Source organism: Vipera ursinii (assembly GCF_947247035.1).
Source record: "Vipera ursinii genome assembly, chromosome: 11".
In the NCBI taxonomy this organism is placed as follows: Eukaryota; Metazoa; Chordata; class Lepidosauria; order Squamata; family Viperidae; genus Vipera; species Vipera ursinii.
Window position 1 is genome coordinate 9,391,938 of NC_139524.1, and position 24,892 is coordinate 9,416,829.

At 44.7% G+C, this 24,892-nt stretch overlaps 1 protein-coding gene across 1 annotated transcript in view; it reads right to left on the reverse strand.

Annotated features, from left to right (window-relative positions):
* Nucleotides 1-24,892, reverse strand: part of PCSK6 (proprotein convertase subtilisin/kexin type 6) — a gene marked incomplete at its 5' end in the record, with an annotated part of 97,030 nt that overhangs the window by 7,133 nt on the left and 65,005 nt on the right. Inside the window, 6 exons of the mRNA XM_083371336.1 lie at nt 2,344-2,447; nt 11,330-11,417; nt 15,071-15,267; nt 15,919-16,021; nt 19,345-19,524; nt 22,527-22,663. Coding sequence (XP_083227462.1) covers nt 2,344-2,447; nt 11,330-11,417; nt 15,071-15,267; nt 15,919-16,021; nt 19,345-19,524; nt 22,527-22,663 — 809 coding nt within the window. The remainder of the gene's footprint in view (nt 1-2,343; nt 2,448-11,329; nt 11,418-15,070; nt 15,268-15,918; nt 16,022-19,344; nt 19,525-22,526; nt 22,664-24,892) is intronic.

Consider the following 24,892-nt stretch of genomic DNA (forward strand, 5'->3'; position numbering starts at 1 on the left):
GCAGGCAAAGAAACTCTTAACAGCTTTATTTCCCACCAGAGAATGCAATGAAAAGCTGCTAAATGCTACCCTTAGCAGATCTGGAGGTCTAGGGTTGGAGTGAGCAAGAAGATGATACTAAGTAGAAAGACCTATGTCACCTATATATGGACAGGGCCAAGAATAATTTTGAAGAATAGTGTTTGAGTGGGAGGTGAGACGTTCCCCTTCACACTAAGAAAAGAAAAAAACAACAACGAATTGATTCTGTGAAGGCAGAAGGACTCTGGTTGACAGTAGTATCACCCCCTCTTTAATTATCTGCTGTTCTTTCTCTAACTACAAGATATGAGGGTGCAACGAACAGAAGTTGGTGTTTCAGAAAAAATAATAATTCTGCTTGAGAATATGGAACCACTTACACATGAAAATCAGGGACATGTCAGAATTTGGATTTGATAGGGATTGAATCTTGGGAATTTAGAGTTTTTCTGAAGTTATTTTAGACCACGGCTAAACTTCCTGGAGAGAGGGGACACCCAGTTCTCAGTAAGTCCAACCTTGCCTGAGGGTTGCACGTATTTGATGTTAAAGTATTGCTGGTGGATTTTGAAAAGAAGGCTGCAGATGTTTGCCATGTAAGATTGAAGTTCTGACACTCAACAGCTCTTTTGAACTATACTTCTTGCACACATTGAAGGCTGCCCATTGAGACTCATGGAAAGGCAAGACCTCTTTCTTTAAAGCAGAAGTACAAACTTTAATACTCTGAAATAATAAAAAAGACAAAGACAAAACCAGTATTTGGTAAACATAATTGGATAGAGCATATACCAGGAACCACTCTAATAAAATCCGAAATAAAAGTTCCATTTCACTGAGGTAATGCTCAGAACAGATACTTTAAGTACCACAAAATGCTTAAAGAATCCAGATCTTCTTTACAAGTCAGAGGTAATAAAGAATCAATTGTTCTTCCCTGAGGGTTGATAGGACACTAACAGCCTCAAGTTGTTGGATACAAACTAAGTTCAAAAGATATAAGCTGGATTAATATATGCTAAGGCCAGGGTTGCTTTAACTGTAGTTTGTTGAATAAATCACTACTGGCTGAGTTAATACATAGTGCGCTGTTATCAGTCATGAATGCAGTTGTTTTCACATCTCAGACAAGTATATGTGATGGGCAAATGATGTCAGATGTTGTTCTATGTATATGGCTCTTCTTCTTTATTTTACAATTCTCTCTTTTTCTTGCAGTCTAGTATAAATCCTGGACCAAGTGATTATAACAGATTAACGGAGTTAGAAAGGACTTTGGAGGTCTTCTAGTCATGCAGGAGACCCTATACCAAGGGTATCAAACTCAATTTCACTGAGGGCCGCATCAGCATTGCGGTTGCCCTCAGGGGGCCGGGTGGGTATGGCCAGGGTGGGCGTGGCCTACTGGGTGGGCGTGGCTAGAGTGCATATGGCCTGCTGGGTGGGCGTGGCCAGCTCTACGTCATTCGCATCAAGGGTGCCTATGGGGGCCTGGGCAGGAGTGGGACAGATCTGAGGGTCTCTGGCAGGAGGAGGGTCTCTGGGCCAGGGCCAAGGCGGTGGGGGCCGTTCCCTCACTGTTTCCAGGATGGCTTCGCGGGCCGCATGAAACCACTTCGTGGGCCGGATCCAGCCCCTGGGCCTTGTGTTTGACATGTCTGCCCTATACCATTCCAGACAAGTGGCTGTCCAGTCTTTTCTTAAAAGCCTCTAGTGACGGAGCACCCACAATTTCTGAAGACAAGCTGGTCCACTGGTTTATTGTTTTTACTGTCAGGAAATTTCCCCTTAAGTCCTAGGTTGCTTCTCTCCTTGATTGGTTTCCCTCCGTTGTTTCTTATCCTGCCTTCTAGTGCTTAGGAAAATCACCCCTCTTCTTTGTGGCAGCCTCTCGAATCAACTTGAACATTCTGATATCCTGGCGTGATGGATCTGCCACCAAGAATGATTAGTGAAGGCTACATTTTCGTGACACGCTCAGAATGAAAACCTAATTACCAGACTAGGTATACCTCACCTGGTTTGGGGACTTTTAGTGGGGAAAAAACCCTACCTAATTCCTTCTTATTTCTCCTCTCCCTCACCTGCTAGTTATTGATTTAGATGAAGCGTATCTAGAGACCTAGGTCAGGGATAGGCAACCTTGGCTCTTTTATGACTCGTGGACTTCAACTCCCAGAATTCCTGAGCCAGCCACGCTGAGGGAAAAGGGAGAGGTTTCCAAGCTGAGCCATGCTGGCTCAGGAATTCTGGCAGTTGAAGTCCATGAGTCATAAAAGAGCCAAGGTGGCCTACCCCTGACCTAGGTGGTTGTTAATCTACCTGTACAAGTCCTGCAGTCCGACTGGCAGCCATCACATTGCAAAGGTTCCTTTTTCAGATACGTGCCCTGCTGGCATCCTGACACGCAGTAGTTGTCCATGAGGCTGTAAAAGAAAGCATGGGAAACATTGATAGCAAAACAGGGGGGGGGGAAACCAGCATGTTTTAGTAATAGAGCTTAGATAGCTGAAAATCCTTAGGAGAAAGAGTAGCTAAAGGTTAGGAGGAGCTGCTAATCCAACGAGCTCTTTCACCAATCAGGAGACAGTCTGTTCAAAGCATCTCTCAGATTTATCTTCTCATCGGTTGGCGTGGTCCACTTGCTGGACTTGCACCATCCCTGCGTAAGGAACCACAAGCTAACCAAATGGTTCACGAAACTAAAACACAAATCACACCCCAACCATGCTTAAAACTAACCAGGTTTTGTGTGTGGTCTACCTGTAATTGCTAGGCTGGTGAGTGATCAGGTTAAGCGTATGGTGTGAACATAGGTAGCCTCCAAGGTTAATTTAATTTAATTTAATATTTGCATTTGTATACCGCCCTTTCCCTGAGGACTCAGGGCGGTTTACAGGGAATTAAAATCGAAACATACAAAAGTTAAAACCAATTAAAAAAGCATTAAATTCACCCTGTAGATTAAAACCCCAGTTAAAATTTTCTCCTCAGCCTGGGCCCGAGAGCTCAAAGAGCCAGGTCTTCAGGCCCCGGCGGAATGATCGGAGGTCAGGAGCAGTCCTCAGCTCTACCGGCAGCTGGTTCCAGAGGGCAGGCGCTCCCACCGAGAAGGCCCTATCCCTGGGTGTCACGCGCCGGCAATCTCTCACCGGCGGAACCCTGAGCAGACCCTCCCTGTGGGAGCGCACTGGGCGAAGGGCATTTGATGCCGGCAGCAGGTGTTCCCTCAAATAACCCGGACCCAGGCCATGTAGGGCTTTATAGGTGATAACCAGCACCTTGAATTTCACCCGGAGGGCAACCGGAAGCCAATGCAGCTCGCGGAGTAGAGGTGTTACATGGGAGTATCGGGAAACCCCCATTACAACTCGCGCGGCCGCATTCTGCACCAGTTGAAGCCTCCGAGTGGTCTTCAAGGGCAGCCCCATGTAGAGAGCGTTGCAGTAGTCCAGACGGGAGGTCACAAGCGCATGAGTGACTGTGCGTAGGGCGTCTCGGTCCAGATAGGGGCGCAACTGGCGCACCAGGCGAACCTGTGCAAAAGCCCCCCTGGTCACGGCTCCTATGTGATCTTCAAAATTGAGCCGTGAATCCAGGAGGACGCCCAAGTTGCGAGCCCTATCAACGGGGGGTAACACCTCACCCCCCATCGTTAGAGGTGGAATAACTTGGTTAACCCGAGACGCCGATATGCACAGCCACTCAGTCTTGGCGGGATTGAGACGAAGCCTGTTTCTCCCCATCCAGACCTGAACCGCCTCCAGGCACCGGGACATCACGGAGAGGGCATCACTGGGTTGGTTCGGGGTGGAAAGAAAAAGTTGGGTATCATCAGCGTACTGGTGATACCCCACCCCAAAACCACGAATGATCTCGCCCAGCGGCTTCATGTAGATGTTGAACAGGAGGGGCGAGAGAACCGACCCCTGAGGGACTCCACAAATGAGAGACCTCGGGGCGGATCTCTGCCCTCCTGTCAACACCGACTGCGAGCGGCCCCGGAGGTAGGAGGAGAACCACCGTAAAACGGTGCCTCCCACTCCCAGCCCCCTGAGACGCCGCAGCAGGATACCATGGTCGATGGTATCGAAAGCCGCTGAGAGGTCTAATAGGACCAGGACAGAGGAGCAACCCCTGTCCCTAGCCCTCCAGAGATCATTCACCAGCGCGACCAATGCCGTCTCCGTGCTGTGTCCAGGCCTGAAGCCCGATTGGTACGGGTCCAGATAATCAGTTTCCTCCAGGAACAGAGGGAGCTGATGCGCCACCACACTCTCAACAACCTTCGCCAGGAAGCGAAGGTTGGAGACTGGACGATAGTTGTTTAAAACAGCCGGGTCCAAAGCAGGCTTCTTGAGGAGGGGTCTCACCACCGCCTCCTTCAAGGCGGCAGGGAAGACACCCTCCTTCAAAGAAGCAGTTATTACTGCATGGAACCAGCCTCGTGTTCCCTCCCGAGCCGCATAAGCTAGCCAGGAGGGGCACGGATCCAACAAACAGGTGGTGGAGCTCAGTCTCCCCATGATCCTGTCCACATCATCAGGGGAAACAGGGTCGAACTCAGTCCAGATAACGTGCTCAAGACCGCCTGATTCCTCCACATCAGACTCTGCCCAGTCAGAGTCCAAGCCGGTCCGGATCCGAGCGATTTTGTCCGTCAGATGATGACTAAACTCCTCGGCTCGTCCCTGCAAGGGATCCTCCCTCACCTCCTGGTTAAGGAGGGAGCGAGTCACCCTAAACAGGGCGGCCGGGCGATTATCTGCGGACGCGATAAGGGCGGCAAAGTAGTTAGACTTCGCCGTCCTTATCGCCGCAAGATAAGACCTTATGAAGGTTCTTAACTGCAATCGGTCGGGTTCGGATCGGCTGGATCTCCAACCGCTCTCTAGACCTCGTCTCCGACGCTTCATCTCCCGGAGCTCCACAGAGAACCATGGAGCCCAACGGGATCTGCGCCGAGTCAGAGGTCGCATGGGTACAACACAGTCGAGTGCCCTGGTGGCAGCCGTTTCCCAGGCCTCCACCAGAGCATCGACTGGGCTGTGGGTAAGGGTGATAGGTATCGGCCCAAGCGCCCTCTGGAACCGGTCCGGGTCCATTAGGCGCCTGGGGCGGAACCACCTGGTCGGTTCCGCCGCCCAGCGGCGGGGGATGGCATGACGGAAAACCAGCCTCAGGAGGTAATGATCTGACCATGACAGAGGGGTGATGGACGGAGAACCCCCTCCCAGATCATCCAACCATTGTCCAGACAGGAACACCAGGTCGAGAGTATGATCCCCCTCGTGAGTAGGGCCCTCAATAACCTGGGTCAGGCCCATGGCTGTCATGGAAGCCATGAACTCCCGAGCTAACTCCGACGACCCCCCCAGTGATGGCAGGTTGAAGTCACCCAGGACTATAAGCCTGGGGAACTCCACCGCCAACCCTGAGAGGGTGTCGAGCAGCTCAGGCAGGGCTGTTGCCACACAGCTGGGCACCAGGTATGTGAGCAACAAGCCCAGCTGAACCCGAGGACCACATCTCAAGAGGAGGGATTCACTCCCGGCCATCTGGACAATGGTGGCCTCCCGAGGACACAAAGTCTCCCGAATAACCACTGCCACCCCACCACCCCTGCCCTGAGCCCGTGGCTGGTGCAGCACCCGGAAACCTGGCGGGCATAACTCGGTGAGAGGCACCCCTCCCTCCGAACCCAACCAAGTTTCCGTGATGCACGCTAGATCCGCACATTCCTCCTCGATCAGGTCACGGATGAGGGGAGCTTTGTTAACTATGGATCTAGCGTTAAAATAGACCAACCTGAGCTCAGGGGCCTGATCACCCTCATCCCCGGGTAGGAGGGTGCTAACCGGAGGGTCGGAGCGCGCCACCGCTCGGAGATAGCGGGGGCGCGATCCCAGATGTTGATATGGCCCTCCGCGCAAACACCTGCTGCCATACCCTATCGCCGTGGGGATTCGATGCCCCACCCCCACATTCCCAGCGCCAGCAGCCACCTCCCCCGACCCCGTCCCGTCGGGACCTCTAACAGGTCCAGACTGAGTGCCGGTTATAGATTCCTTCCCCACCCTCCCCCTCCCTAACCTCTTAAAATAACCGGCTAAGAATCTTATCAGGGGCCTCTTAGCGCGTCTTAAGGTTGCCTACCCCTGGCCTAGAGTAAAGACATGGTAAAGGTTTCCCCTGTCCAATTGTTCCTGTCTCTAGGAGATGGCATTTGTCTCCGTTTTTTTTTAGCTGAGGGAGCCAGCGTTATCCAAAGACATTTCTGTGGTCATGTGGCCAGCAGGACAATACACCAAGGCACACAGAATACTGTTATCTTCCCACCAAAGTGGTACCTATTTATCTACTCACATTTGCATGCTAGGTAGGCAGGAGCTGAGGCTGGAACGGGAGCTCACCCCATCGTGTGGCGCTCATGTCTCAAACCCAGGCTGTCAGCTTTCCAGCTGAAAAACTGAGCGTCTTTAACCACTGAGCCATTGTGCCCCTCTCTTTACCTATAAACCCAACCATCCACTCTGCAAGCACTTACACTATCTGAAATTACAAGCTGCATCTAGTTTACAACCCAAGACCAACAGGCTGGTCTGCACTCATGAGCTGAACATTAATCTTAGGTGGATCCTCCATCAAGGTCATTGCTTCTCAATTGGTTTAGGGAAATGTTCTTGACTAGAGCTGCCTGTCATTACTTTAAGAACTTTCTCAGCTGACATTCTCTGCTCCCAGTGTGCAAAAGACTGGGATTTTCTGCTTCCTAGCTAGTGTAGCACATTTGAAGGATCCTTAATTAGGAAAAATCTGCCTAAAAAGAGTGTTGCAGTGGTTAGAATGCAGTATTGCAGGCTAATTCCGCCCACTGCCAGCAATTCGATCCTGACCAGCTCAAGGTTAACTCAGCTTGTATCTTTCCAAGGTTGGCAAAATGAGGACCCAGATTGTTGGGGGCAATAGGCTGACTTTTAGACAGGGGTGTAAAGCTCCATGAAGTAATATATAAGTTTAAGTGCTATTGTTATTAAGCAAAGCTGGAAAAAAATGCCTTATGTATCCACGTGGCACATCCACAGTATGTGTGATTGACAGCTGATTCTCATGACAAACCACCTGCTTTCTTTTTTTTAAAGAAGACATGAACATTGCTGGCAAAATCTTCCTAAGCTTGAAAAGTGAGCGAACGTTAAAAGGGAACACTGTGCAGACTGCAGCCAAGTGAAGCCACTTCTACTGACTCCCGTGCATTGGTTCATCTTTTGAATTATAATTTTCAACTTTTGCTCAAGTGCCATTATTGAAGCAGTCACATCAGTCCAATTACTATCTTCTAAATGAATCCTGCAAAGAAGCTTTGGGCTTCCCGCTGAACAAATTGTTCCATTTCAGCCTTTTGGTGTCTGACATTTTTTGCTTCATTTCTTCCCTTGGGGAAAAAATGTATATTTCTATCTCATCTTCCTTGTTTCATTTGGGGTTGCCTTGCATTATTTGTTTCTGAAGCTAAGCCAAAATAATTTGGAGCTTTATTACTCGGACTTTAAGGGGGAATCATGGATAAAAAATAAAATTCTGTCTCTGGTATCCTCTTCCCATAGTAAAGAGATTTCAGTGCTCTTAAAAAAAGGATGCTAGAGTACTCACAGTTTTTTAATCTATAGTAATGATGGCTTTTATTGTATTGTATGATTTTACGAAGACTCCTGAATACTTGAGCTATAATTTGTGAATTCTAAGATTGGTTGGTTGGATAGATAAATACAAATACAATAAAAGCAATCAGAAGAGTGAACCAAAATAGCTTTTACTCTATGTAACAGGAGGGCAAGTTTGTCCATCAGAACAAATGGGAGTCACTGCCAGGAGTTGATTCCTGCCCACAGAAAGAAAGAAAAACCCCAATGGTTGTGGAGATAATTAAGGAATGAGCAGGCAGGTATTAATATGCCTTCCTTGGTGTCCATCAGGTGTCCTGTTCAATTTGTTGCTTCACATCCCAGTGATTTAAAAATAATTTCAATGAAAAGCTCCCCTTCTAAAGAGGGAAGCATTCCTAGATGAGAAAAATGGTGGAGAGCTGCATCCCAGAACGTTCTCATTCGGCACCATGTCCAGCAGAAGCTGGAGAGATGGGGACTGAGAAGATCTAGCAAGGCATCATCTTGTTAGTTCTGGTTCCTGGTGGGCACCACTGGATGCAGTTTTCTTAGCAACAGTAGGGAAGTTAAAAAAAACCACGATCGCCTTCTTTTGGGATTTCCTGATGGTCTTCTGACTAAGTTCTAACAAGAGAAGTGAAGTTGGCAAGACAGAAACCAATGATTCTCAGGCCAAGCAGAACAATTAAGTAAACTTGAAGCAAATATCTCCAGCACTGAAGCCCAAGAATAGTCAAGGACCCATTGGCTGAAAACAACAGAAGAAAAGAGCCAGGGTTGAAAGCTTGGGAGTGATATATATATATGGCTTGACCTCCATGGTTTGTTTGTTTTTTTTTTGAATGGGCAGATCTTCTACCTGCATATTTTATTTATTTATTTATTTTATTAGACTTATATACTGCCCTTCTCCCGTAGGACTCAGGGCGGTTCACAAGGTGTTTTTTTTAAAACAATACACAAGTTACAAAAATTAAAAACAATTAAAATGATTACACTAACCTTAAATTAAAAACCCCAATTACAATTAAAAATACAATTAAAACCCCAGTTAATACTCTCAGTCCAGGCCAGAAAGCTCGAAGAGCCAAGTCTTCAGGTCCCGGCGGAATGAGCGAAGGTCAGCTGGTCAGCTCTACGGGCAGCTGGTTCCAGAGGGCAGGCGCACCCACAGAGAAGGCCCTCCCCCTGGGTATTCTCCACCGGCAATCTTCTACCGGCATACCTCTTTCTTCTCAGCAGTGACGAACTTATCTATCAATGTCAAGTAGGTTAAGCCTGAGTTGCCTACTGGAAGCGGAACGGAGTTTGTGAAAAGCTGAAATTGATTTCCATCTCTGCTCTGTTGACCACCTAGGCTCCAGTCCTGCTTAGTCTCCAAGACCAGACAAGGTCAGCCAACTGCTAGCAGCAGCTGAGAAAATCTCCCTCGCAGCAGATGGATATTTTGCATTTAGCTATGCCATCCTAAATGGCCATTTGCTGAGAATGCACATAATAGTTTCTTTCAAACCACTAAATTTACACCGATCCAAAAAAAAAAAGATAATCTACTCCTACAAATAAGCAATGCCTATCCTGCCTCCATCCATCAGCCCGCTCTCTCTTCCCCACCCCCATAAGCCACCTCAAGCACCGGCAATGTCCTCTCATCTAAAGAGAGGGCATATATAAATAAAATTAATAAAAAAATAATAAAAAAATAATAATAAATATATAGGAGCTGGCTGCCAAAGTTCCTCCGCATCCATTTTTACTTACTAAAATGTTCTTCTCGAACGCCCCTTTACATAGCGCAAAAATCGCACTCCCCTTATTTTATAGAAATGTGTTACTTGGTGCTGGGAATTGTCTATAAAAGTTTAAAACCATTCCCAAGTCAGAAGAACGAAAGAAAGAAAAAAACCTCAGGGGAATTAAAAGGTCTCCTTATTTAAAAGTGCCATTAATAGAAGTAAAGGTCCTGGCCAGTCAATGCTGGCCCCACAGTGAGCAAACACAGTTTGGGTTAGATAGAATATTAACCTGTACAGCAGTAGTCCCCAACCTTTTGGGCACCAGGGACCGGTTCCGTGGAGAGAGGTTTTTCCACGGACCGGAGAGTGCGTGGTTTTGTGTGCCGCCTGCATCCTGCAAATGGGGCTTCGCTTGTTTGTGCGGACCGGTTGCTGGCATGCCGCGGCCCGGTACTCGTCCAGGGACCTGGGGTTGGGGACCCCTGCTGTACAGGACTCCTTGCCAAGCCGGGAAGATCCAACACTGAGCAGAAAATGAGTCCTTTATGAAAGATCTAACAAACATGTATTTGTATGGCTTTCTTCCCTTCCCTCTTTTAAGTTGCTTGGACCTCTTTTCAGAAACATCTACACCATTTGAATCTGAGATACAGGCAGGCCTCGACTTGCAACGGCTCATTTAGTGACCGTTCAAAATTACAACATCATTGAAAAAGGGGACTTACGACTGTTTTTCACACTTGTGACCGTGGTCATGTGATCAAAATTCAGACACTTGGCAACTGACTCATAGTTATGATGGTGGCAGTGTCCCGGGGACACATGAGCCCCTTTTGCGACCTTCTGACCATCCAAGCCAATGGGGGGAAGCCAGATTCACTTAACAACCAGGTTACTAACTGAACAACTGCAGTGTTTCACTTAACAATGGTGGCAAGAAAGGTTGTAAAATGGGGCAAAACTCACTTAGGAAATGTCTCACTTAGCCACAGAAATTTGGGTGCTCAATTGTGGTCGTAACTCAAGGACTATCTTATACTGACATTAGGAGAACAGATGTTTACCACCCCAAATTAAATAATATTGCCATATCCCAGACCCAGTGAGGTGAAATTGATACATGGCAATGATTTAAAGTAAGGCAGTCCTCAAATTATGACAATTGGGACCCAAATTTCTACTGCTACTCAAAGCCGTTCTTGGGTGAGTTGTGTTCGAGTTTACAACCTTAACCTGGTTGTTAGCTGAGTCCCTGCAGATATTAAGCAAATCACAACCATTTGTCCAAAATGATATAGGGCTTCCTGCCTGAGCAATTCTATTCTATTCTATTCTATTCTATTCTATTCTATTCTATTCTATTCTATTCTATTCTATTCTATTCTATTCTATTCTATTCTATTCTATTCTATTCTATTCTATTCTTACACCTGAATGTATCAATGGCTCAATCAGAGTCAGGAAATATAAAGATACGGTAAATCGTTTTGTGTCTTCTGATGAAAATTGTCCCCAACCCAAAACCTACAACAAATGTTATCAGCAGTGAGGAAAGCATATCTTCCTCTTTGGAATAATCTGTATACTGCAACTATTTTCAGCTCCCAGATTTCCTTGTAAACGTGAATAGGAATTCTGGGAATTTCATCCAACATTACTAGAAAGAGAGATTAGACAAGGCTGACATTTGAAATGATGGGAACACATACACTGGAAATCACACCACACACCCTTTGCGATATTTACAGGAGATCCAGCAAGGAGGTCAACAATCCATAACAATTTTTAGCTTCTCCCTTTCTTTAATCAATCAGCTGAAATGGAAGTGTTACTGTAGTTTCTAGCAACGGGTTACAATAACTTCTGAAACCCTTGCATTGTTTTTTTTCACCAGCTAGTACTCACCTGAATCCATCTTTGCAGAGAGAACATTTGTTCATTTCTCCAAAGCATTTCTTACAGTTTTGATGACATTTCTGGCAACGTCTTTGACCTTTTCAAGGTAGGGAGAAGAGGCCATAGTGAAAAGAAATTCCAGAAATTAGAAACGCATAATTGCAGATGTCAAATTTATTACTTACACAGTATTTAATGGTAAGCTAAACCATCTGGCACTGAACAATAAGGGTACTTTTTAAAAAAAAAATTAGGCTGGATGACAGAAATAACTAACTAGTCATTTCAGCTTAAAATATATCACTTCCTAGACCTTTTCATCTTGGAGAAATTCTAAACTTTGGCAAGCCTATCTTAAATGTTCAAAACCCAAGTCAATTAATTTAAAATGCTGGTTTTAAAACCATTGATGCTTTTCAGATTCTATTGCAAAGTTTCAGAAACATTCCTCATCCCATCTCAGACTGGCAGGAGATTAAATCAATGTCTTGATTAATAAGGTTAAGCAATACTTTCTACCTGAATCCAGCCCGTTTCTGCATAGCACACAAGGACACGGATGGTGGATATGCAACTCTTTAAAGGAGCTGCATTTTTCCTCAGAATATACTTTAAAAAGCTGCATATAGATATTATGTATTGACATCCCTGCAAGCCATCTTTTTGGCATCAAATCCACGGTACTATTCAATTCCATTGTTTAAATTAGTCTAGGTGCATCATTTGGAATTCTTCACTTGCAGTTAGAAATAGCATTTATTTAAATGCTGGATTCAGTAAATGCAGTCCTGCAGCATGTCAATCAATCAGCCATAGTTCTCCTTGATCAGTCCCCAAAATCTCCTATTTTAATCAGTGAGGAACAATTGTGGGAGGGAAAACTGCCCAGGTTAACCCAACATGCTAGCTAAAACACACTTCTGCAACAATATGTGCATTTCTCGCAACGTTGTCAAAGCACTTCGCCTGTCCAAATTGTGCACATTAGGGAAAATTGCTTGCAAAAGCACTAAATAAATAGAAACTGCCCTTTGTGCTGGCAGAAAAAAACAAAACAAAACGAAAAAGGAAAGTGATTCAGACCTGGAACAAAATTAGTTTCAGATGGGAAAAGGGAAACATGTCACAAAGCCTCAAAAAAGGAGCAGCTTTTCCAGCTACGCATTAAAAGGCATCAGCTGAAGAAATAAGGGACAGCTCAGTTTATCAAATGCATGGAATAGCTAGACCAGGGGTAGGCAACCTTGGCTCTTTTATGACTCGTGGACTTCAACTCCCAGAATTCCTGAGCCAGCCATGCTGAGGGAAAAGGGAGAGGTTTCCAAGCTGAGCCATGCTGGCTCAGGAATTCTGGGAGTTGAAGTCCACGAGTCATAAAAGAGCCAAGGTTGCCTACCCCTGAGCTAGACGGATGTGAGATGTACGTTGGGATGAGTGAGGGCAGGTGGTGTGAAGGAGAGGAAGACATTATTATTTTTATATATAATTCAAAGTGGCGGTGATACTTAATCCTCCTTCCTCCTCTTATATTCCCTCCAACAAACAACCCTGTGAGTTGAGTTGGGCTGAGAGGGAGCGACTGGCCCAGCCGGTTTTTGTGCATAAGGCGGGACTAGAGCTCACAAGTCGTCTGGTAATTGGCTCAAGGCAGCTTTCATGCCTAAGGCGGGACTAGAACTCACCATCTCCTGGTGATTGGCCCAAAGTCATTCAACTGGCTTTAATATCTAAGGAAGGACTAGAACTCAGTCTCCAAGTTTTTAGCTTGTGCTTTAACCACTAGACCAAACTGGCTCTCAATGTAGGTTACATATGCATAGCCAACCTGTCTTGCCCTCTGCCTGTCCATCTGTCTGTTTATCCGTCCGTCCATCCATCCACCCACCCATCCATCCATCCATCTACCCTATCCTGTTGTGATTCAGGGTCAGCCTGTGGGTTCGGCAGTTGGGTCGGATGACTCAGAGGAGGAGGAGGGGGGTGTTGAAGAGCTTGCTGATGATGGCCTTGAGGCTCCGCAGAGCCCTCAGCCGGGCCCCTCCCACTTGGTCACGACGGAGACCCAGCTGTGTGAGCCTGACAACGTGGATGAAGATGACCCACAGCTGGCCCTGTTCAAGGACGCCCAACGCAGGAGGCAGTCAATTAGGAGTAAACAGAGGAAGGCAATGGGGCACCTCGGAAGGAGGCAGAGAGAGGCCACGCCCTGAACTGTATTTAAGGGGAATGTGTGGGAGGGCTGGTTTGCTGAAGGCAACCGCTTGGATAGTTCCTGTTTCATGGTTGGTGTCTTGTCTTGCTCTGTTTTATGTTAATAAATTTGGCAGGCTTTATTCCAGCCTCTTGCCGTTTGTAAAGGGGTTGTCCCTGCTTTTGCTGCAGGGCCGGTAGCAGGCTGGTACAGAACATATCCATCCATCCACCCTATCCATCCATTCAACCATCTACCCTACCCTACCCTATCCATCCATCCACCCACCCACCCAGCCATCCATCCACCTATCCATTCATTCATCTGCCAATCTCACCCCAATGTAGATCCTACATCAATCTAGCTACTCCATAAATCCGGTGAGATGAAATGTAGATCATGAAAGCTTATCCCTTTTTTTGAAAAAAAAATGTTATAGATAGTCCTCGGCTTACAACCACAATTGAGCCCAAAATTTATGTTGCAACGTGACAGAATTTGTTAAGTGAATTTTACCCTCCTTTACGATCTCTCTTGCCGAAGTTGTTAAGCGAATCGCTGCAGTTGATAAGTTAGTAACGTGGTTGTTCAGTGAATCTGGCTTCCCCATTGACTTTGCTTATCAGAAGGTTGCAAAAGGGGAATCACCTGAACCCGGGACACTGCAGCCCTCATAACCATGAACCAGTTGCTGTCTGAATTTTGATCACGTGATCATGGGGATGCTACAAAAGTCGTAACTGTGAAAAATGACCATAACTCACTTTTTCCAGTGACGATGTAACTTTGAATGGTCACTAAATGGGCTGTTACGTCAAGGATTACCTGTACTTGGAAAAGACTCCTACTTTTGGTCACCATAGACTGACATGTTTCCCTCCTACAATGTAGCAAAAGCAAAATTGATTGATTTTTCCCTCCCTAAGCAGGACAACAGTCAATTAGGGGAACTACAGATTGAGTGCAGGCATTAAAGGTTTTAGAAGCTATTTCAGTTTCAGGGAAGGATGAAAGCAAAACCGCTTCTTCAAGCCAAAGTTGCTACAAAGACTTGGAGCTTCTGTTTAATGCGCTGGAAAGTCTTATGCTCTTCCTTCAATTTTATGAGAGCTTCGGGGGTAGCTTTGGCAATCTGAAAAATGTGAAATCAATTAAAAGACAAATTATTTGATTTAAAACTATTACGGCTCTTAGTTAATGTGTTTTTATATTGCTGCTAATGATTGTAACTCTAGAATTGTTTTGCAAGAGATCAACTAAAGTACACTAAGATGAATGCAATTAAAAATACATAAAAATAATTGGGACGGTGGGAGGGAGGGACGAAGGCAGGAAGGCAGGAAGGCAGGAAGGAAGGAAAGAAGGAAAGAAGGAAAGAAGGAAAGAAGGAAAGAAGGAAAGAAGGAAAGAAGGAAAACAGAGACAGTGCAGGACTCATTCATGCCATCTTCATGAAAAGATACCTAAAAATGTTATAATAGGAGAGAAAGCATTGTAGATTGTACTGTACATGTCACCTCAGGGAAGAAGAAAAAAACATTTCCACCCCCCTTCCTTACCGTCATCAGAGTAAAATCCAGCTGGACACAGCATCACACAAGTGTTTGTCTCTTGGTGGTGATAATAACCACGCTTGCAGGCTGTGCATAAGTTCTGGCTTCTGCCCAAACATGCTTCACAGCCCCTGTGACATCTGCGGCACTTGCGTTGCAGACTGTCCCCAAAGTAGCCAGGAGGGCAGGAGTTCACACACTTCCTGGAAAAAGTCCACAAATGTTCCAGATTAGACCAAAAGGTGACCCAGGATGGCAAGAGCTGCCGAACAAAGAAGAGCAGCAAAGTAGCTCTCAGATTATTTCTGTGATGTCTTCCATCATAAACATTAATGCCCTTTCTTGAATGGATCTTGGACCAAAGATCCCAAGAATGGATTTTGGACCAAAGACCAACCTGATATCCTCCAGATGTTATTGGATCAGCTCCATGTTTGGCTTCACGGGCTGAAAATTATGGGAGTTAGGGTTTGACCTGTCTGGTGGACATCAAGTTGGGGAAATCTGCCTTGGAAAGATGGAGTTAGAAAGGAGAAACCAGAGAATTTAGTGTAGCTTTTTCTATCAATCTGATTCCTTCTCAGGCCGGCCCCAGAGTCAGAGAGAAGGAGGAAGCTACTGGTGTTTTTTTTAAAAAAGATAAGGCATTGTGTGGCAGACATGTTAACTATCAAAAATCTGGAATTAATAGCCACAATGTATCTGGAGGACCAGTTGGGAATGGGTGACATACAACATGTCGCTAGTTTTTAGAAATTTAGCATGTGGAACTAATTGCGCAAAATACATTGAACCCTCTCTGTGCCTACCCCTCACCAGCGACCCCATCTTCTTCTGGCATTTCTGCTGATTACCTGCCAGTTTTAACACTTCCAAGGCTGTAGTGGAAACAATTCAGGCACTGATCAGCATTGGGACCATCGCATCCTTGGTCGCCACATTCCCTATGACACAGACCTTAGGGAGACAGATAGATCTGTTGAAAGAAGAGATATAAAACTCTTCCTAGTTCAACCTACACAATGGCATCCAGCACCACATATCTGGAAAACCATGCCACGGTCTCGATGCCATCTCCCCACAAAACATCTGTGGCCTGAGTCATTTGCTTTACCCCACCTAATGACAGGGACAGCTGGGTTATATGCTAATGGCCATAAAGGAGAATATTTGTAGCTCAGGGTTCAAATCTGGGGTCCTTGGTGCTCTCTGAGCTTGGTTGTTTTCTTCCAGACATTTCATTACCAAACAAGGGAACATCATCAGTGCTCAAAGGGGGTGGGGGTTTGCCCCGTTGATGTTACCTACTGAAACGTCTGCAGGAAAACAACCAAGCTCAGAGACCACCAAGGACCCCCTTTATATGCTAATGCTTTATCATAGCTGCAGCCTTTGGCTAGCTAAATTGACAAGCTGCACAGCTCCAGCTAAGCTGTTTATTGTCTTGCAAAATAACATCAATAAGAGACCACAAAATCTCCTGTGTCCTAATAGTATGACTCTATGGTAACTATTAGGTTCTGTGTGCAACATGTCTGACTTCTAATGTAGAAAACTTTTCCTATGAGCCGACAGTGTTGACAATTCAGGATTAATGAATAAGGGTTTTCTGTTTATGGGACCTGAACCTATCCCTGCCCTTTTAAAAACCTCTTGCAGTTTTAGCTCCTTTAGCTCCATTTCTTTTGCATCTCAAAGCTACGCTTCTCTTTGAGGCAACAAATCTGTTGGTGTGCCCCACAGCCTACCTATCATGCACTCTCTCCACTCACCTGCTGTTCTAGATGGAAGAAAGATCCGTATCAGTCTTCCTGTATGGAAGTTAAGAGTGAGCACTTATCTGTGCATGAAATGGGGCAAGCAGGACTCTCATCTTTGGTAAACAATAACATTTATCTGAGCTGATCCAAGGATAAGAGTGGCTTGCTCTGTTTGATGCTTGGCATCATCATTGCCATTGGCACCATCAACTGTGGCTAAACCTGTGTCATAGATTTTTAAAGAATCTATTTATCTAAATATATCTACAGCAAAAACCTGAAGAAGGATTTTTTTTTCCTGGCAGTAATAAGGTAGTTAAATTTTATTGCTTGCCTTCCCACTGATTATCTATCTCATCAGTGTTTAAGGATGGATGAAGGATTTTCAGAACAAGCTAATCAAGATCTGGCCTGGAAGAGCTTGGTAGGATATCAGTAGAAAATACTAAAATATATACTAGACTGGGAATAATTTTTTAAAAATCCCAGAAAAAAAAGATCAAACAACTTCTCTGTCATTGCAAAAAAAAAAGAAAAAAAAGATTTGGTTGTGTCTATGAGGTTCTGTAGACAGAATGGGACAACTCGCTGTGACCAACTTGCCCAGCTAATGTGCCATGGTCAACTTACCATGGGACAACTCACCACAGGATAACTCAACAATTCAATTATTTAAAATAATTTTAAAAATATTTTAATTTTTGTCATTCACCTGTCATTTTGTCCTTCCTTTGGCATCCTTTCTTTAATGATTCTATTTCACCATTTTTTGATATTAGTGCAACTCTTGTCCTGCGTCGAGTTGGCCACGGTGAGATGGCCATGGCATGTTGGCTGTGGCGAGTTGTCCTAGACCAGGGGTCTGCAAACTTGACAACTTTAAGACTTTTGGACTGAGGAATTCTGGGAGCTGAAGTCTACAAGTCTCAAGATTGCAGACCCCTGTCCTAGACCCTTTGCAGACTTGAGCTAAACCTGAAGAATTAGCTTTTGAGAATCTTCTTAGCAAGTTGATGCTCTAGGCCAGAGGTCCCCAACCTTTTGGGCACCAGGGACCAGTTGCATGGAGAGAGGTTTTTCCACGGACCAGAGGGTGCATGGTTTTGCGTTCTGCCTGCATCCTGCAAATGGGGTTGCTTGTTTGTGCAGACTGGTTGCTGGCAGGCCGCAGCCCGGTACTGGTCCATAGACTGGGGGTTGGGGATCCCTGGTCTAGGCCTAGGGGTACTTTCACACCCTGCCTGGCAGCCTCAGACAATTTTAGTGTGTTCTTCTCTGCAGGAGAAGAGCTCAATTTGCAACAGTGGCGAATATCCGTAGCTCAGGAGTAGGATGAGGGTGAAACTTTGTTCTCCAAGCTTGGTGGTTCCACAAGACCTACTGACTACATGAAGCCCTTATAAACAGAAGAACATTGACACTGACATCTCCTAAACTCCACTGAATATGTTACCTAGCCTGGTAATGAAACGTTTGGAAACCAACCCACAAGCTCAAAGAACGAGCCTTCACCCACAAGAACTCAATTCTATAGGGATACCTTTGCATCAGGAAGGTCAGGAGACACTTGGACAGACCAACTGTTCCATTGGAAAACCAAGGATATGCCTCTGATAATCATTACGTATAGGGGTTAAGAAGAAGACTGTCTTTCCTGGAACACACTGCCTCCAAGTTTCTCCTTGGAGCAACATGAAAAACACCATTGCATTTTGGGTCCTCCCCCCCACCCACCCCGCTCTCCTTTTGCAGGATTGGGACACTGTCAACATACTACCAGGCTTGTGTGTTTAGTGCTAGATTGATCACAACTCACACAGAGACAGTGGCTAATTTTCAGAAGACCCTTAATTACTTTGGCCCTGTCATGTGGTTCTGTCACAATAATGACATTTTACATCAGATGCAATTCTATTTCCCAACAGTTGTGGTTTGATCATTTTCTTTGCCAGAAGGAAAAGGAAAAGACTGTGCTTTGTATAAAAATGAAGGACATTTATTTGTTTGTTTGTTTTTCTTTTTGAAGTGCTGTCTCCACTCTCCTGAACAAGGCAGCCACCAGGAGACACAAGAAGTACTGTGGTGCTGTGACTATCGGAAATCAACTTCAGATGCTCCTGTAATTCAAAAAATCCTTCCCATTCCTTCCCAAGCCTAACAATGCAGGCCCCCACAATGCTAGAACCTTTTGACTTCCCTATGGTTTAAATTAAAACAAAGATTTTTGGAAATCTGAAAGAGATCTCATTTTATCCAAATTTGCATTTTGTGGTTCCAAGGGAAGAAAGGGAATGCCCTAGTGCTGGTTTTAATTATTTTGTAAGAGAGACAACTTCTTGGACATTTATAGAAGAGAATTTCCAAGCTTAGCTTTGTGGGTGATTGCTCAATCATGAAATAAACATCCTCGGTGTTCCTAGACTGCCTGTTCTAGTTTTTCAAAGAAAAGAAACAATGGTTAGCTCCTTGTGCACAGAGGCACAGCTAGAAAGAAGAAATAAATGGTTGGGGGCATTTTACCTGTATATTCGTCTTCTTCCTCTGGTATCTCCATCTGATTTTGGAAGAAAGCAACTTTTGAGGGCTCCATTTCCAAAGATGGCAGGTCCAGCATTGTTGACCTAAAGTGCTGGGTACTAACATTAGAGGAAGGATGCTCAGCCGTTCCATATAAAATGAGGCTCCATTCTTTCAACTTCCCTGGGAAAGATTAAAAGTTAATGTTACTTTCCTCAATGAGCAGTAATTTTGGTTGAGAGGTCCTCTCTGTTAGTGAATGAATAACCCATTAAAAGAGATGCAAAATGGTACAGGGTCAGAATCACAGAACAACAGTGTTGGAAGGGACCTTGGAGGTCTTCTAGTCTTCTAGGCACCTATACTATACTTGCAGACCAGTGGGTGTCCAGTCTATTTTTGAAAACCTCCAGCGTTGGAGCACCCAAAACTTCTGGAGGCAAGTTGTTCCACTGGTGCAGGGGTGTCAAACTCAATTTCATTGAGGGCCGCATCAGCATTGCGGTTGCCCTCAAGGGGCCGGGTGGGTATGGCCTGGGTGGGCATGGCCTACTGGGTGGGTGTGGCCAGCTCTACATCGTTCGCTTCAAGAGTGCCTATGGGGGCCTGGGCAGGAGTGGGACAGATCTGAGGGTCTCTGGCAGAAGAAGGGTCTCTGGGCCAGGGCCAAGGCAGTGGGGGCTGTTCCCTCACTTTTTCCAGGATGGCTTCGCAGGCCGCATGAAACCACTTCGCGGGCCGGATCCGCCCCCCGGGCCTTGTGTTTGACATGTCTTCATTGGTGAATTGTTCGCGTTGTCAGGCAATTTCTCCTTAATTCTGGTTCTCTCCTTGATAGGTTTCCATCCCTTACTTGTTCTACTTTGGAGAATAGGTTGACCCCTATTTCCCTGTGACAGCCTTTTAATGCAAAGGAGTTGTGTACGCATAAGTTGTCTGATATTTATTAAAGCCCATCTTTAGATCTTTCCTGGAAAGCCCTGGAGATTCTTCAGTACATGCAGTCCTGGCCTTACTTACTTTTAGTGACTGTTTGAAACTACAACAGCACGGAAGGAAAGTGATTTGCAACCAATGTACACACTTATTCTGTACTTCAGAAAAAGGGCTCTTTGAAGAGCAGTTCTCTTCAGCAATTATACATGGGCAGATAAGTTAGGAAATCTGTGACACCAGCAGCTGTTGGAGGGATCACTGTATGGAAAGAAGGGAAGTCATTTGGAGGTGACAAGTGGAAGTATCTCCATCACCACCATACAAATGCATGGGTCCTTACAAGTGAGCTGCCTGCATCAGAGGTGTGGTACTTGGGACTCTGGGAGATATAATCCTATGGACTCTGAAAAAATATCAGATCGGGAAAGGCTATGCTATAGAAGAATGAGAAATGTATGCTCTTGAAAAGCCTCCAGGGCTCTATCCAGCTTTTCCATTTGTTCTGGTCTGCCCCCTTTTTCGATCTACTTCACCTTGTTTGCTTATACTTCTAGCTGTCTGAGTGAACCACTGGCAAAGTTATGATTGTTCTGGATTTCAACTCCTTCGGTGCCACTGCAAAGCCCTGGCATAGTTTGCATGAAGCTTAAAGGGCAATTACACCTTTTAATTTCCACTGCCAAGATCTGGAAGCCCAGAAACCATTTTTTTTAAAAAAAAACACAAAACAAAATCCTACATTTCAACATAGCTTTTTTGCATCTGCCTGTCAGCACAAATTAATTCGATGCTTTCTAATGGAATTTGTATTGGAGATATCTGTTGCTTTTTAGCCTCTTGTAAAGACTGGGGGTGGGGTGGTGGGGTGGGGGATGCTTCTGAACATACTTTATAGTTCTGTTAGGGAAAGAGACCAGAGACCAGTCAGAAAGAAGACTCCATGGAGCAATGAGGCCTTCTTCTCAAACACCAATTCATCACCAGTCATTACTGTCAGTCTCGGAAAGACTGCAAGCTATAATAAAGGACAGTGATATAGAGCAGACATTTGCTTTGATAAATACAAAGTCTGTCCAGCACACAAATGCATTTTTAAAATGTGCCAGAAAAGAAATCTTTTCTTTATTGAGTTCCAATACATCAACAAATTTGAGGATAGGAGAGGAAAGGTTTTTAGGGTGACAGTCTTGTCACTGTTGCCAATGAATCTTGCAAACCAGAGGACATTTTTTACAAGCATTCCTTCTTGTCTCTTGATAATTGCTCCTTCCGGACACTAACCTAGACAGGTATCTGAACCTGTTTGAACATGATGAGAAAAATAAATAAATAAAGACTTCATCTATGTCTGACTCTAGGGAGTAGTGCTCATCTCCATTTCTTAGCTGAGGGAGCCAGCACTGTCTGAAGATGCTTCCATGGTCATGTGGCCAGCATGGCTCTTCACCAAGGTACACAGAACACTGTTACCTTCCCACTAAAGTGGTACCTATTTATCTACTTGCATTCCCATGCTTGTGAACTGATAGGTGGAAAGGAACTGAGGCAAGTAGCGGGAGCTCACCCCGTCGTACTGTGCTCAGGTCTTGAACCCGGGCTGTCAGCTTTCCAGTTGACAAGCTCAACTTCTTTAACCTCTGAGTCATCACATTCCCCAAGATGAATGAGATCTTCTCATGAGAATGAGAATTCATTCATGAGAACTCTCTCCTTTTCTTCATTATGAGAATTCTCACTCATTTATCCATCAAATGATGACTCACTGAACCAGTTCAACAAAGATATAATTAGGCATTTGTGGTTGAAAATCTCCATGGAAACTCTCTACTTGTTAGGGTAGGGGTCCTTCCTGGAATCTGGGCACCATGGAGTTGGTGCTTCACTTCCTCTTGTCTTCAAAAAGAACTCAAGTGCAAGTCAACATAGAACCAAGAAGAGATGGATTTCTTAGGAATCAGCTTGTAACTAACCTTTGGAAGCAATCAGCAAAAATCTTGGTATATATTAAGCAAGGACGACAGAATTATGACTTGGCAGCAGGAACTGCAATGTGGTTGGTTTGGTTTCAGCTTAACTGAGCATGACTCTAGCCACTGCAGAGCACAAGCCACAATTTATGGCCAAGAGTGCCATGTAAGCATAGCCAATTGTAGCTCAGTTAAGTCAGCTGTGATTGTACAAGTTATGGCTTGGCACAAAGTATGACTCCAGTCACTGTAAAAACACTGCAAATGTTTTTACATGCTTACCTTGTACGTCTGGGCTGCGAACATGATAGGGCTTATCCTGGATCTCCAGTGTCCATTCTCCAGCTGCCCTTTCACCCCAGCAGTGGACAGTCATGAATTCCCAGTGTTTGAAGCCTTCATTAGACTCATCATGCTGTCTGTTAATGAGATACCAGCATCAAGAGTTCATTCTGAAGGGAAGGTAAGGGAAGGGAGGGGAAGGAAAGGGAAGGAAAGGAAAGGAAAGGAAAGGAAAGGAAAGGAAAGGAAAGGAAAGGAAAGGAAAGGAAAGGAAAGGAAAGGAAAGGAAAGGAAAGGAAAGGAAAGGAAAGGAAAGGAAAGGGAGCTCTTGTGCTTTCCTAGACTAAGAAATAGCTATCATGTCTGCTTTTAACACAATTGTCCTCGTGAAGCTTTATCTAACCAAGCTTATGTGTTGTATATAAGAAGCTTAATCATAGTGGAAGAACTAGCCAACCATATTTCAGTGAATCATGTCCTCATTTCTTTATTTTCCAACAGCATCTAATTATGCTCCAAACCACATCTGAGGCTTAAGGGCCATTAAACTTATAACGTCAAGCTGGAAGTAAAGTTTGGATTTCTATCTCATAAAGATATTCCTTATCCATGTGAGTTTCAATGTCTCCCTTGAATCACATTTTAGCAACTAAATAATTAGTTGCCCCCTGTTATGAGAAGTGATATTGATGGGTAAAATACATTAAAATACAACACCAGCTGGCAACAGTCTTTCGCTTTTAAAATCTTCATAGAAGGTAATTCAGAGGAAACCACAAACAAGTCAACAATTTGAGGGATTGGACAGTAAATAAAATTAAATATAAATTCTCTGATAACTGGTTCAAGAAATATCTGTACCCTTGCCGTAGCAAACCCACCAACTAGCTCTGATATAGGTATTATATTTATCACCTAACCAACTGCAGCCCTTCCAAGACCTCTTTTGTATTCCGATTCTGAAACCAAGAAATAGTTTGAAGTAATTTTCCATTTTGAGACCTACACCAGATATGCATTTGCAAAAGTTATATCTCCACAGTTTCAAATGTTGCCAATTTTAACAAAGCACAAGATACAAAAGTGTATAAAAAAAGGAAAAAGGTAAAATAAGGGGAGGAAAAAGGGGAAGAGAGGAAAGGGCAGGGTAGGGGGGGGAAAGGGGGGGGGAAGCATAGACTTCTGACTCCTTTGGGTCCAATAGAATAAGACCATAATATAAAACCTTAACTTTTCACTTTCGTATAAGAGTATGATATAATATCTCCAGAGCAAATCAACACAAAAATCCAGATTACAAAGTTTGGATGTTAAATTTTAAGGCAAGAATTAAAAAACCGAATGTGACTTTTAAAATGACCGATTCGGCACCCGCCGTCTCATCCAACTGAATGACAGGCACGTTTTTGTCCTAAAATGACTGACAAACACCTGTCATCAAAATTTACAGCTGACAAAGTGAGCTGGAAAAGAGACATACATTTCAATTTTAATGCACGTGTGTGTGCTCCCAGCTTTCCTCCGCTGGTTCTTGCCAACACGCGGCCCAAAACAGCTTTAACTTCGCTCCGCTTCAACTCCGCTGCTGTCCAATGATTTGTATCAAAAGGGCACTGCTGCTTTGCAGATCAGCCAACCCTGACATGGCCAGGGAAACGGTATCCACCTTTATACGATTTCATTTGCCAGGAACATGAACAAGGGGTCTTAATCATCATATATATATATATATATATGAAGGAGGAAGAATCTTATTCCGTACAACCTGCTTTTATTTTTTCTCTCCACTGGATCTCTGTTTTTCAAATCACCGAGCAGGAATATGAAAATGAAACAGAACAGCTGAAAGGGCAGTTACAAAGATATAATTATACAAAAAGCTGATGGGCTGAAGGAGACCAATAATCAGAGGCTCCATAAAATGTGCTGGGGTAACTGGCAAGCTACAATTGAACTTTTCAGCTGGCTGGGTCCCTATATGCACTGGGAAGCTGTAAAGTGGCCTGCTTCTTTCTTGTTTAGCATAAAAGGTGAACAACCCAATCATTACAGATCATGTCACCCAAGTCCTCTTGTGTCTCTGGGAGTTCAAAAGAAGAAAAGGCTGAGATACAACTAGGATCCATCCAGGAAAACTAGATAAGGGTGGAACGTTAGAGGGGGAAAAAGATGGAAGATAAAGTCAGTCCCTTAAAGCCTTTCTCTCCCTATATCTACGCTTGAGTCTTCAGTAAAGCCGCTTGTTATCAGTTGATGACCAGCCCATGTCAAAAAACCAGATACAGAATAATAGAGTTGGAAGGGACCTTGAAGGTCTTCTAGACCAACCCCCTCCATTACGTCTGAGAAACCCTCAAAGTTTGACC